Raw genomic sequence first — 13,687 nt, 5'->3', positions numbered from 1 at the left:
GCGAGAGGCGGCGCCCCCCGCGCCCCCGCCCCAGTGGAAAGCACAGCCACCCAGCCCCCTCCCTCGTCTTTCGGCCCAGCACCGGCCCCTCCCTCCGCTCTCGCTCTCGCTCGCCCGGGGCGGCGACCCCGGCCCGGCGCCCAGGCCGGGCTCCTCGTGCGCCGCCTCCGTCACGCCGTGCGCCGCCGATCCTTCAGGCCGCCCACCCCGCCGGAGGGAGACGGCGCGGCGGCGACGGCGGCGGCGCCTGGGCCGGGGGGCTGCGGGGGGCTGCGGGGGGCTGCGGGGGGCGGCGGCGGCGGCGGCGGCGGCGGCGGCGGGAGGGGGAGGAGCGCGCCGGCCGGGCCCAGCTAACGGCCGCCCTGCTTGGCCCCGCCTGCCGCCCGCCCCCCGCCCCCGGCCCTCCCCGCGTCGCCGCCCCTCCCCCCGCGCCGCCGCCGCCGCCGCCGCCGTTGGCAGCGCCGCCTGAACTGAGGCGAACTCCGCCGCCAAGTGAGTGAGGAGGAGGAGGAGGCGGCGAGGAGGAGGAGGAAGAGGAGGAGCGGAGTCAGAGCGCGGCGGCAGCGACAGAGGCGGCCGCGGCGGAGACCAGCCCAGAGAGACCCCGAGCCCGCGGCAGAGGCGGCGGCTGAACGGGCGCGACCAGCCGAGCGAGAGGCGGCGGCCCGGCTCCTCTTCGTCCGGCGCCGAGCGGCCCGCGCCCGCACTCGGCCCGCGGAGACCCGCCTCCCGCCCGCCGGCCTCGTGAGCGACGCGCCGAGCCGGCGGCCGAGGAGCGGCGGCGGGTCGGGAGCGCGTCGGGCTGCGGGCGGAAAGTGCCTGCGGGGGCGGGGAGAGCGCGGTGAGCGCGCGGTCCGGCCGCCCCGGCGCCCGGCGCGGGAGCGGAGCGGAGCGGGACGCCGAGTCCGGAGCGGCCGGCTGCCGGGGCTCCCCGCCCCTCCCTCCTCTCCGGCGGCGGCGGCGGCGGGCGGAGTGAGCTGAGGAGCCTGGAATATGGTCGGGGAAATGGAAACGAAGGAGAAGCCGAAGCCCACCCCAGATTACCTGATGCAGCTGATGAACGACAAGAAGCTCATGAGCAGCCTGCCCAACTTCTGCGGGATCTTCAACCACCTCGAGCGGCTGCTGGACGAAGGTGAGTCGCCTCGCCGGCCCCTCGCGGCCCGCGCCGGGGCGGCGGCCCCTCTTCCCGGGACCCGACGCCCGCCGGAGTATGGGGAGGGCGGGAAGGTGGCCGGTGGGGACCGTGCGCCTGGGGACGGCGAGGCCCGGGCGGGGCGCGAGGAGGCGGCGCCGAGCTGGGCTCGCGGGGTGCGGCGGGCGGGCCCCGCCGGCGGGACGCCCCCCCGGACGCGGGGCCCCGGCTCCGGGACCCCTCACCGCCGGCGCCCAAGCGGGTGCGCTGGGGGAGGCTGCAGGGCCCCCGGCTCCCGGCCCGGCCTCTAGCACCGCGACGGCCCCGAGCTGCGCGGGCCTCCCGGGGAGCAGCCCGGCCTCGCCCGCCCCGCGCCCCGGGGGCGCCTGAAGGACACCGGCCTCGGGGTCGCTCCCTGAGGGGGCCCTCCCAGAGGTCGCCGGCGGCTCTCGGAGTGGGAAGTCCAGTTTGGCTTGTGGTTTTTTTTAAGTTTGTGTAGCTTGGAGTACTCGAGGGGAGTAGTGTGGGGCTGGTTAATTTAAAGGAATTTCAGAGCATACCGAAAGTACTGCTGATGCAGCCGAAGGCGAGGACAAAATGACAGCGGAAAGCACTTTTTATCCTTTTGTTTGGGGAAGCGAGAAGTGTTCGGGAGTTGAACTTCACTTTTGGGGGTGGGGGTGTGAACGCGAAATACCGCGAGGACACATGTAAACGTAATCCCGCGTCCGAAAGAACTTCGGCGGAGAGCCTTCTCCCGAGGGCGCCGCCGCCTCGGCTGCTAGGACGGGAAGCCAAGACGTTTGAAAGGGCCAAGATAAAAACGAGTAGAAGTTCGCAGCAAAGCTTTGTTGGCGGAGAGCTGTGGCGAGCGAAGAATGACGAGAAGATTAATTTTGGCCAACTCTGGGATTACTTTAACAAGGTCTTAAGCAGTGACCGGGACGATTCGCGTCTGGTGGCTGTGCATTTCTGGGGACGCCTAGGAAAAAACATGACCAACAAAAATGTTTATTTTGAAAATCAAGTAGCGAGGAGTTTCTTCTGCTTAGAATCATCACCGGAGGACTGCTTAAAGAAAACGGAAAACTGTCCTTTATAGCGATGAGCAGGGGATTTTAGATTTTTTCGTAAGAATTTTGAGAGAGTTTTTACAATAGAGCTGGGGGAAAGGAATCTGCAGGTTAGAGTTGGAATGTCAGGAAAGAACAAAAGACCGGAAATGTCTCCGTGTTAAAAGGTGGTTCAAGAAGAATCCCAGAAGCTTTTGTTGTCAAGAAAGTCATAGAAACAACTTTAAAAGTACAAAACTGTTAGCTATTACTGCGTACTTGTTTTTTGGCCTACATATGTTAGAACATACAGTAGTAGCCCATATTGAAATGGACTTTTTCCGTAGTTGAAACAGCAAATCTGCTAACACGAAATTGTTCCGGAGAAAATCTGAGCTGTCCCTTTAAGGGGTTCTGCTTTTCCTATTTGTGTTGGCATTTGAAAGATTGTGGAGGCAGAAAACTTTCTGGAATGTCAAAAAAAAAAAAAATTGCTGGAACACTTAAATTGAGTATTTCCAAATGTGGGCGCTAAGGGGCGCCAGTTATTTTTTTTAAACATGAGAAATGTTTGGAGCAAAATATGTAACATACTCAATTACCTGACCTATATTAAATTTAGTTGAAACTTAAATCATAGGTCATTTCATTTGTCGTTTTGTGTCCATATATGTATTTGAAAACTTTGAAAACACTTCCTTTCAAATTATTGGAACAATTTTATTACATTGCAGAAGTAATACGCTATATTTTCTTCTTGGCATATTTTGGTGCAGTTAAAGTTTTGGTAGTATTAGCAAAAATTTTTGTTTTTTCTTTAAGCACAGTTGTACAGAAGGAATCCTTTATAACCATTAAAATGAAAACAGGTTTTGACAATATTAGGGTTAAAGTTAAATTGCATTCTTTGAATTAAAATGTTGAATTCAATTAAACAGCGTAGGAGATTATTAAAAAGTTTGGAAATATTTTCTCATTTGCACTATTTGAAGTAAATAATTTGAGTTTCTCTGATTAGTTCTGAAAGGGTTCTCATTTGTACTTTTATGTTGGTCTGAAATCTCTCAATGATAATTTGGAGTTGGTTCTGTTAAAAAGTTTCTAACCTTTGGTAATTTTTAATCTTCTGAATTTAGAATTCCAGTTATGTCATTATTTCTAACAAAGGTTTGTTCGTTTCTCTTCGCCTGGAAATAGTAACCATTTGAGTTTTAAATGTTGGAGACCACTGGTTGAGGATGATATATTCTAAATAACATCTATTTTTTCCCTTTCATTATGGTTTACTCCATCTCTTGTCTCAGTTCTGTCTTGAGTTTTAGCCTTTTCAACTCCCCAGCGTAAAGATTGCTTCTGTATAATAGCTAGGATGTTTAAAAAGGGGCAGCATAATGACTAGGAAGTTTGATTGTTTTTTATCAGACCAGTACAAACACACAGGAAAAGGGGTTATTCCTTAGTGTGGAATAAGCTGCTTCCTGTAATTGTTAGCCTTATTATAAACGTATTTTGACTTAAGAAAAATATTGGTTTCTGAAGTGCATCACGTTTTATCCATGCTGGGTGACTTAATTCTGAAATTTGGCAAGTTGTGCTTTACCTCTTTGTGGCCTGTCATTGTCCCAAATAAATTAATCATGACTTCTGTTTGTGGTTAGGAATTCTAATTTCCTTTGTCCATATGATTGGCTGAAAAATTGTTTTTAAATTTAGTTAAAACTGTAAATTTTACTTTAGTGATTAGTTTAATCGAGTTAAGATACTGTACTTGGATACAGTAGATGCGTCTTCTGATAATTAGAAGTTTTGAATGAGTAGCAATTTTGAAATATTTTTCAAAAGTAAGCTTTTGAAAAATTTCCTTGTCAGTTTGAGAGTTTTTATTTGGCTGGTTACCCATTTGGGATTTCTGTGCTCTGGATTTTTTTGGTTGATTAAAACTTGAATGCTTTAGACTGAACATTTTAATTTTATGCCAAGTTAACCTTTAGCCTATATTTTAACTATGGACTGTGAACAATCTTTCTTTGTTTTCTGTTTTTTTGCGGGGTGGGGGAGGGGTTGTCAGCTTTTCTCCCAAGTAGCGTCAACCTGGTTGATTTTTTAGGTTGTGAATGCATTCTAGGTTGGGCCAGTCATATGAATGACATAAATTCAGTTTATAATTACGATACTTAATCCTTTGTTGACAATAGAGACGATTACAGATAAAACCAAGGTTTAAAAGTGTTAAACTGCTCTGCCTTTAAAGAGAAGTTTTCCACTGAACCCTGGGACCATCCATCCATGGGAAAGAATAGCTATTACTAGGGTTTTTTTTTTTTTGGAAACCTTTCTTTGTCGTGAAAATGAAACTTAAGCAGGAACACAGGAACAGTATTTGAATGCAAATTGTTTAAATAAAGTATTGCAGTTTAGAATTGAGATGGTGTAAAAGTAAAAATAAAATCAGTTTGACTTAAAAATCCCAAATAGGGGGAAATGGAGATCTAGGGATATTAAAATTAGATTCTGATTTTTCAGTCTTAGATACGAAAATTAACAAATATATAGTGTGGTTTATGAGGAAGGCTAGCCTAAATCTTTTTATTGTGAATAACTGAAAAATCAGTGTGTGGCTCAGAAAAAGTGAGCAAACGTGTTAGATTAGAGTCTGCATTACTGATTTGAAAAATTCACTTTTTCATGGTCTTTTTTGGAGTGAGGGAGGATGTAAGTTTTCTTTTTGACCTCAATTTATTTTCTCTCCCTGTTCCCTCTCCCTTGAAAATGAGGGCAAAAAGTATTTTAAATTAAAATTTGCTTTACTAGTGAACATTTTTCCATGTTAATTTCCATTTGTTATGCATTCATTATTGAATGTATCATTCTCAGTTTTCCTGCACTTCAATTTTCTTTCTTTTCTTTTTTTTCTTTAGAAATGTTGATCAGTCTAAAAATTATATGGTTATTTCTTGGTATTGAGAGGAATTTTGCTGTATAAGTTTACTATAGTTTTGGGTCCCCCCCCCCCCCCGAAGAAGCCTTGTTGACAGTAACCAATATCTGTGACAAACAGATTTTATTTAAGTTGAAGTAATTAATCTGTTGTTTAGGAGCAAAAGGTTGTGTTTTTGTACACACAGTCCTTTGACTTATTAGTGATACGAAGGAAGCCAGTATTTGTAATCAGTTCTTTACATTTTCCTTTTTGCTCCTCACCCAGGAGGTGTCAGCAGCTATAGTAAGGTAATAATGGAAATGAGAATTTGTATCACGGGTCATTTATTCAACATTTATTCTGAATTTTCGAAACTCTACTCCTGTGGGCCGGCTGTGTATTCAAAACGCATGTACATACTATGATGTAGGTGACTTCTCTTTCTTAACTATCTAGTTTACATGCTTTGTAGTAAATCTGTACTACCAAGGATATAACGTAATTGATTTAATGGAAATAGGTCTCTGCTAATCACATTTGCTACTGTGCTTGGTAAGAGCACCTTTTCTTAAATGGCTTTGAGAAAATCAAGTGAAAACAAGTTAATTTTGCCTTTTCAGTGCTTTGTATGTATCTTATTTCTGTGATTATCCCCCTAGTAGTCACAGTCCTGAAGCTGATTGAAGTGCATCAGTTTTCCATAAGAACAAATGGCTTTTGGTTTACTTCTTAAGAGAAATAGATTCCTGCAACAAAAGACATGAAGTGGATCCCTCCTTGCCTTTCCTGAGCATGATTCAGATGCTCGTTTTTTGAGGCCAGTGTAAGGTTTTTAATTTGTTTTTTGACTCTTTTGGTATTAAGAGAATTACACCAGTGTGATTATAAGGGCAGCTTTTTATAATCTGACTGGAACTACGTTTAAATTTACTTGAGAATTCAGTGCTGTTAATACACTGTTTGATTTATAGTGGTGCAGTTATAAGTAAGACTTGCTTTATTCAGTTGGAGATGTTGGAAGTGCTATGCCATTGTTAGGATTTATTTTTTGATTAAGGAGCCTACTGAGCGATTTTCTGTTACTTATATGTCAGCTGTTGTGAAGATATGCAAGGATCTATTTTAGGGTCAAGGGAAGGGGATAGTGCATGGGCCCATGCCAAGAAGTCATAATTAGAATTAGGTACCAATTTTTTATTTACATGATTGACAGGACTTAGTCATTTTCTCCAGCCCCTCCTTTTTTGACATTAAGACAGTTCAGTGTGAATTTTAAGTGCAATAATGTATTTTTTTTCTTAATGAGAACTTTTAGGAAATGCTTATATCCCTTTTATTTGAATTAGCATTTCAGTTTTAGGACTCAAAATAGCTAGATTGTTTGATGTCCAAGTAAAATTTTTACAGCTTTATTTTCATTTAACAGAAAGCAAAAATAGCATTAAACTTTTCATAGTGAGTACAGTTTGTTTTGTTAGTGTGGTTGTGTTACGAAATTTGACTATAAATATAGCCCCGGCCTGTGTTAGGTACTACTCTTTATGTAGTTACCATCATACTTAACATTGTAATATTATTATCTCTTTTTGTGTCTGTCTTCCCTGTTAGAATTAGTTCATTGAAGGTGGCCACCTTATAGCCTGGCACATGTATGATCTCAGATGTTTGTTGAATTAATAAATAGGTTCACACTTTAAATCCTTTTCTCATTTCTAATTTCTCTAAAACGTGGGATTAAGCAGATAGTTTTGGCAATTAGAAAAAAGGTACGTGTATTTTTTTCTTAAAGGTGGTATTTTTTAGAAATCTTACAATATTTTTTGCAGTACTTGCCCTCAAGGAGCCTAATCTTAATTTTACTTGACTACCATCGATATGACTGAGAATTAGAAAGATAAAATTGCTTTACTTACGCAGTAGTTTCTAGCCAGTCCTTATACAAAGTATATCAGTCCATAAGTATATCAGTGCTCGTCTCAGCTCTTGAAAGTTTTGGCATTTATGGAATTATATAGATGAACCTTCCCCTAGTCAATTACCTATAAAAGTCAACATTCAATGGATACCTAGTTCTTGTACTCTGCAAAAAGCACAATAAATATGAAAGATTCCTTGTCCCTTAAGTGCTGCTTTGATGTGCTCAGGATAAATAAGGACTGTTTGAATTGTTTTCATTTAGAGGAAAGCTGAGTATAAACATAGGTGGCTGTTACAGTAATTTAACACAAATAGCAATTTTTAAACACAGGTGTTTCTTAAAGCTAATTTGAAACTGTGCCCTTACTTAGAAGACTGAGAAATTGACATTTTCAGTTAACTGAAATTTAACCCTCTTAAAAGTTTACTTTTCTGTTTTAGCCTTAACAGCCTTAACAGTGTTTTAAAATAAATCTGAGTTTTTAACAAATATATAGCTTGTCGAAGTTAAGTGATTTATCCAGAATTCTTGTAATTAATGAGGCAGTGACTGTATCTAATGTATTCAACATTTCCTCAGTTTTCTAAAGTAGAAACTCTTAGTTTGAAAACCCAGCAATCCTATCAAGTCTAATAAAATAAACAAAATTGTGTTTATGTTCATAATGTTGCTTTATGTATTGATTCTAACCTACATATTTTATTAAACTAAATATTGAGCCTGGTGAATCAGTTTACTGTAACATTTCTATCACATTACCTGTAAAACAGAATTTGTCAATTTGGATGCTTTTCAAGGGTGTTGAAGTCTCAGAAAAACATCAAAATGCCATTAAACCCATGAAGTGGTCCTATGCTGTATGGCCATGGTAATAAGGAAAGAGTGTGTGTGATCACATGTGTGCAAGCATGCATGTGTATAAAGGGAGCCATGCAGTGAATGTGAGCTGGCCTTGAAATCCTTGGGGGTTGGGTGCTAGGGATGGTGAAGTTCAGAGCAAGGAAGGTTTTCAAAGTAACATCTGCCTGGCCTCAGGATTGAAATGATTATATATCAACAGTGGAAAATGCAGTGGGTCTTAAATAAACCCCTGGCTTTTGGCTTTTGTGAAGGATGAGTTGTAAAGATTGGGCATGATCACCTGGTCAGTTGCAGATTATTGGAGGAACCCGTGGCTTTTAAGCTCATTTAATAGTTTAAAATATATAGGAGAAATTAAAAATGTATAACATACATATATTTATTACATTAAAGAGAAAGGAAAGCACTGGTAAAAAGCAAACTTTTAGGCAGATTTTATTTGGAACCTTGTTTTCGTTACTTCAGTGTCATACTATTTTACAGGGTCTCAAAATTCTTTTACAGAGAGTGTTTGAAGAGGTGTGTATGTGAAAAGAACTAGAAGAAATACAAAACATTTCTTCTTAGATGCAGTTGAGTATAAGGTATATTAAAGTAATACCAGAAGTTCATGGACTTTCAGAGCTACCCAGGGACCTGAGAGTTTGGGGGATGAGGTCTTCATTTCATAGGTGCAGAGACCGAGGTATGGAGAGGTTGTGACTTGTCCAGATCACAAAGCAAGGTGATCTGTTTGGTAAATGTGCCACTCCCTGAGCGGTACTAGAGAAGAAAAACGCAGCCAAGTACTAGAAAACTGCTGCTGTTGCCTCAGGTTGTGAACATGAAGGGGAAAAAAAAGCAAATGGGGGTTTTGCTAATTCTGTGATATGTTGGAGTTGAACAAAATGCTGGTCAAATTTTTGGAGCTAATATAAATATATATATACACACACATTTTTTACTGGTAAATCTTTATGATAGTTAAAGGGCTAAAAATAAGAAAGTAAAGACGTTTTAAGAGACTTTCAACTCATTCACTTAAACTTCTTAGTAACCAAAAGATAGAGCTTTAGCTCTTAAAATAACATGGTACAAATAAATCTAGTGAATATTTAGTATTGTTGGTGTTCTTTTTATTACTATTTTTAATAACTACTCAAGAGGAAAAATCATTTCTGACTGGCAGGTTTTATTTAGAGGTTTAATATTGCTAAGTGATTGGAGTCAGGAATGTATACACTTGTATCAGTTTTAGATTAGCATAGAGTGGTTAAAAGCATAGGTAGGCAACTAAATAAAGCCAGCCAAGAGGTGGATGATGATGAATTGAATGGAAATAGTGCTGCACTGGGTAGCTCCTACATCCCATTCCCGATGCCCACATCTGGAGCATCCACTGTTTCTTTCAAGTATGTGCAAAAGAATTAAGTATAAACCACAGTTAACTTGTTTGCTGGGTTACAGTAATTGTATCATTCTGATAGAATTGATTAGAAGAAATAAAAAATTTCAAACCAAGGCCAAATATAAATTACTCTGAAATTAACTGCCCCTAATTCTTTATTAGTGTTGCTGCTGTCACCACTGTTGCAGTGATGCTTCCATTGTTATGACGTATTCAAGTGTTGACTCTGTGTGTGTGCATGTGTACACAAGTGAGCCAGCATAAAGATGAAAATTAATTCCAGTTTCTGTCCATATGCTAATGAGACTGTGTTGCAAAGTAGTAACAGTTCATTGACAAATAGGCATGGGATTTAATCATGACTTGCAGTTAACTGATTAGTGGTCTTGGACATATAGGTAACCTTTCTGAACCTCAGCTTCTTCATCTGTAAATTGAGTTATCAACTGCCCTGCCAAACTTTAAATCAAAATACTCAGAGGCTGGAGAATATTATATGCAAAAGAGCTTCGTAGACTCTAAGGCTGCATCATCTAACTTCTGTCAACATTTTAAGGTTGTTTTTGATAGGATGGACAAGCAGATAAGCAAAGCAGTTTGTAGAGTATGAGAGAAGAAGAGAAAAACGGAGAAAGGTAATTTATCCACATGTGCATCACCTAATTTTTGTGTGCAGGAGAATCATTCACTAGTAACATTCTGAAAGTTCAGAAGAAGTCACTTTGAGCTGAAGTGTCTAGTAAGGTTGTTTTGAGAAGTGGAACCTGGGTTGGTATTCATAGGTGAATGGTATTATTAATCGGTATTTAATGAGGTGAATGAGGGGGTGAAGGATGTTCCAGCAGAAGAGAAAAGTGCAGTGGTGTCAGAACAGTAGTGATGGGAGATTGAAAGACTTTCACAAAGTGTTTAGATGAAGTTACTTGGAATGGCAAATGCATATAGAGAACTAGTGAGAATTAGAAGAGCAGAGCCAGAAGACTAATTCAGGGCTATATTGTGATGGACCTTGAATGCCAGGGTGAATAGTTCAGCTTGTTTGGTAAGGAACCATCGATGGCTTGGGTTATATCAGGTTGCCATAATGAAATCTTTGGGGGTAAACTAAGAAGAGTGTATAGAATATATGGATTTAAGGAAGTAGAATTTGGATATAATGTGGAGAGTTAAGAGATTAGGGAATTTTAAGAAATTGTTATATTTTCTCGAAATATTTAACAAAAATATATTTTGATCTTTCTGCATTTTAGATTTAAACTCTAGAGTTTAAAAAAAAATGGTGTTTATCTAAAAATAAACATGCATACAAATTATTTTTTCTTTACCCATAAGGCCCTAGGTATCTCTTTAAAAACTAGCAGTATTCTACATAGTGACTTCACACTGAACAAAATGGATTAATCCTACAACTAATATAATAACCAGTCCACATTCAGATCTCTGTAGTTGTCCCCCAGATATTCTTTGTGACCGAACTGGCTTGTGCAAATCAGAATCTGACTCAGGACCATTCATTGAATCTGGTTGTTAGGACTTGAAGTCTTTTAAATCTAGAACCATCCCTTTTTTTTTTTTATGACATTAATGTAACTTTCTTGTCACTGGGCTTGTTCCTTTATGTCATCTGTATCTATTACTTTGGCAGTTAGATCTAAAGAATGGGACAGGTTCCAGTATAATGTCGTAGGGGATACTGTGTATTTAATGTTGCATTGCTCTGGGGGCACAGTTCTGGTTCTACTGTTAGTGAACCTAAAATTGATAATCTGGGTTAGAGTGGAGATAGACTGATCCTTCCACTGTAAAGTTAGGTGTTCTTTAAAAGGTAAAGCTTTCTTTCATCAGCAGGGAATATGACTATTATAAAATAAGTTCCTAATGGAAAAGTCAGATCGGTGATTATTCTTATTAATTATTGGTTGGTTGTCAAAGTAAAGTGTTGGTTTCCTAGCTGGCTCAAATGGTGACTAATGAATTTTTTCTGTGTTTCATGATAATCATTATGGGCTCATGGATCTTCATAGACTCACTGCAATTAATATTCTTTTTGATATTCAGGTTTTCACAATTTTGGCCTGTGATAATCTAACTGGCTCTTGTGTCTTTTGAAATCTTCCTTGCTTTTTGGGACAGTTTGATGCCCCAAGCTCACCTGCCCCACAGCTAGAATTAACCCTTTCTCCAAGGTCCTTTTTAATGGAAACGGTATTAGAGATGTGAATTTAGGCATTAAACATGTTGATTGCTGTCAGGGTGAGGTTACTTCCAGGCCATTGGCCATTTTCTGAGCTAGACAGTATCGTTTTTAAATTAATGAATTCATGTTTGTATTTTCAATTCTATTTTAACATTATATTTACTTTTATAATGATATCTTTCTTTTTCTGCCAACACCAAAATATCATGGTTTCTGACAATGACAGAATTACTTATTTACTTTATCCTACAATGTAGAGAACATACTTTCAAAATAATATTACTAATGATAGTAAAACTACTGAACATGTTTAAATGTTTTTTATACATTTTAGACACGTTACAGATGATAGGTAGAACCAGTAACCTCTTGTTCTTCTGATTGTGATTTTCTTCCTTCTTTCTTTGGCTTTATTCTATCTATAGGGTTTTTCTTTTTCCTGCCAAATCTTGTTTTTGACCTTTTGATGATGTCATTTATTAGCTAAGTTCTTTTGTTGTTATACTGACTGTTTCTATTAGCTTTTACCCCATGTCTAGCAGAAATTAGAGGAGAATATATTTTATAATCAGGGGTTAGTGAGTATGTATATTTATGGAGGTAAGATCCAGAGAGACAGTTAACTTAAAAGGAGAAGGTTGTGCTGTTCAGGCTAGTGATTTGTATCTTAAGCCTGAAGGGCAGGAAGAGAAGAGAACATAGCAGGCAAAGTGTTTTAATTTAGTAAATTCTTCTGAATAATATCAGTAAAAGAATAAGGATAGCTCTTTAGGCTTTAAAGTTCCTGTGAGTTAGAGAAAACCCCTAGGTAGAACTTAAGTATTAAAATTTTATTTCTAAGTAGTTGCAAAATCTCTACTGTAAAGTTTTTGTCCTTAAGAACTTTTGGTAGTAAGGAAGTTATGTTCCAGCAGATGGAGATACTAGTACACAAAAGACAGTGTTTAGTGATTAAAATGTGTTGAGAAATAACCCTCTTGCCAGAATAGGAAATTTTTCTCCTTTAAATTGTAAGAGAAGAGTTGCTGAGGAATGTAACAAATATTGGTTATTGACTTTAATATTTGGGGTGATATGTAAATCAGTTGTGGTATTTCTTTAAAGAATTTGTCTTTTTAAGAGACCGTGTGTTAGCTATAGAAAATATATAAAATATGACTGGTGTAGGACATTGGATTGATTACAGCAATTTTCTGAAATACAGTTTTTACCTTTACAGCTTTGTTGTTTGAAGAGTTTTTGTTTGTTTTGGAAGGGGACTAAGTCTGTTTAAAGGTATTCTGTTTGTATACTATCTTTGCAATTCTAAAATCTTTAACCAGGTAATTGATTCCTGTTTATTAATCTAAGTAAGAAAAAAAAAGTGTGCCATAGTTTACCACTGCATGATAAAGTTCTTTTGGAGATTATAGTTTTACTATAGTAATAAAAAATTATCAGCAGTAAAAAGGTAATCTTATCTCAGTTTATTATAGTTTATAGCATTCCTTGTCAGGTTTTTTTTTTTTTTGGTTAGGTAAATATTATATAATTTTGCTTTAAAAATGCCTTGCAATTGTTAAATAAATATTGCTTATTCAAGTTCCTTCTTATGAACTTTCTGATTTGTGGAAGTATGTGTTTCATTAATAATTAATGCATTTAAATTATATTTTTCTAGTTGCTATACTGAGGTATTTTTAAATTGCCAAGTCAATCGTAAAATACCATTTTTCCTTCCATCACTTGAAGTTGAAGTCAGACATGAGAGAAGAATAGATAATTATCTTTGTTTATATGTAGAGGACCAGGGAAGAAGAGATCTACTGTGGTACCTTTGTAGAACTGTTAATAACTTGCATTTTCCCCAGACTGTTCTTTCTCTCCATTTTGTTATTCTTGAAATGTAGAGAATTGAAGATGCAGACTTTTTTTTTTTTTGGCCACGCTACATGGCTTGCAGGATCTTAGTTCCCTGACCAGGGATCGAACCCGGCAGTGAAAGCGCCTGGTCCTAACCACTGGGCGGCCGGGGATTCCCTGAAGATGCAAACATTCTAAATTTACCTTTCACAACAGGGTGGTTTGTGGTCTCTGAATCCTGGGAAACGTGGTGGTGTGAGGGCAGAGAGTTATCATAGCATACTGTCTTTGAATCTTAATGTGAATTTTTATTTTTCAGGGGAAGATTTTGTGCATACATTTTTCAGACAGTTTCTTATAGTCATTTGAGAGTTT

General features: G+C 40.0%; 1 protein-coding gene across 8 annotated transcripts in view; it reads left to right on the top strand.

The window, feature by feature from the left end:
• Positions 1 to 476: 476 nt before the first annotated feature.
• QKI (QKI, KH domain containing RNA binding) overlaps positions 477 to 13,687 on the top strand; it is a 144,184-nt gene continuing 130,973 nt past the window's right edge. For 3 of the 8 annotated variants that reach the window (XR_009543898.1, XM_060168267.1, XM_060168268.1), the window contains exon 1: positions 477 to 1,135. Coding sequence is in view for 6 of the 8 variants with exons in the window: in XM_060168267.1 (XP_060024250.1) it covers positions 994 to 1,135 (142 nt within the window). In the remaining 2 variants the exon portion in view is untranslated. Of the gene's footprint in view, positions 1,136 to 1,418; positions 2,438 to 13,687 lie in introns of those variants that run through there. The other 5 variants (XM_060168266.1, XM_060168265.1, XM_060168264.1 and 2 more) reach the window with 4 other exon arrangements.

This window comes from Lagenorhynchus albirostris, chromosome 12 (assembly GCF_949774975.1).
Source record: "Lagenorhynchus albirostris chromosome 12, mLagAlb1.1, whole genome shotgun sequence".
In the NCBI taxonomy this organism is placed as follows: domain Eukaryota; kingdom Metazoa; phylum Chordata; class Mammalia; order Artiodactyla; family Delphinidae; genus Lagenorhynchus; species Lagenorhynchus albirostris.
Note: the sequence above shows the minus strand (reverse complement) of the source record. Positions and strands in the feature narration are given on the sequence as shown.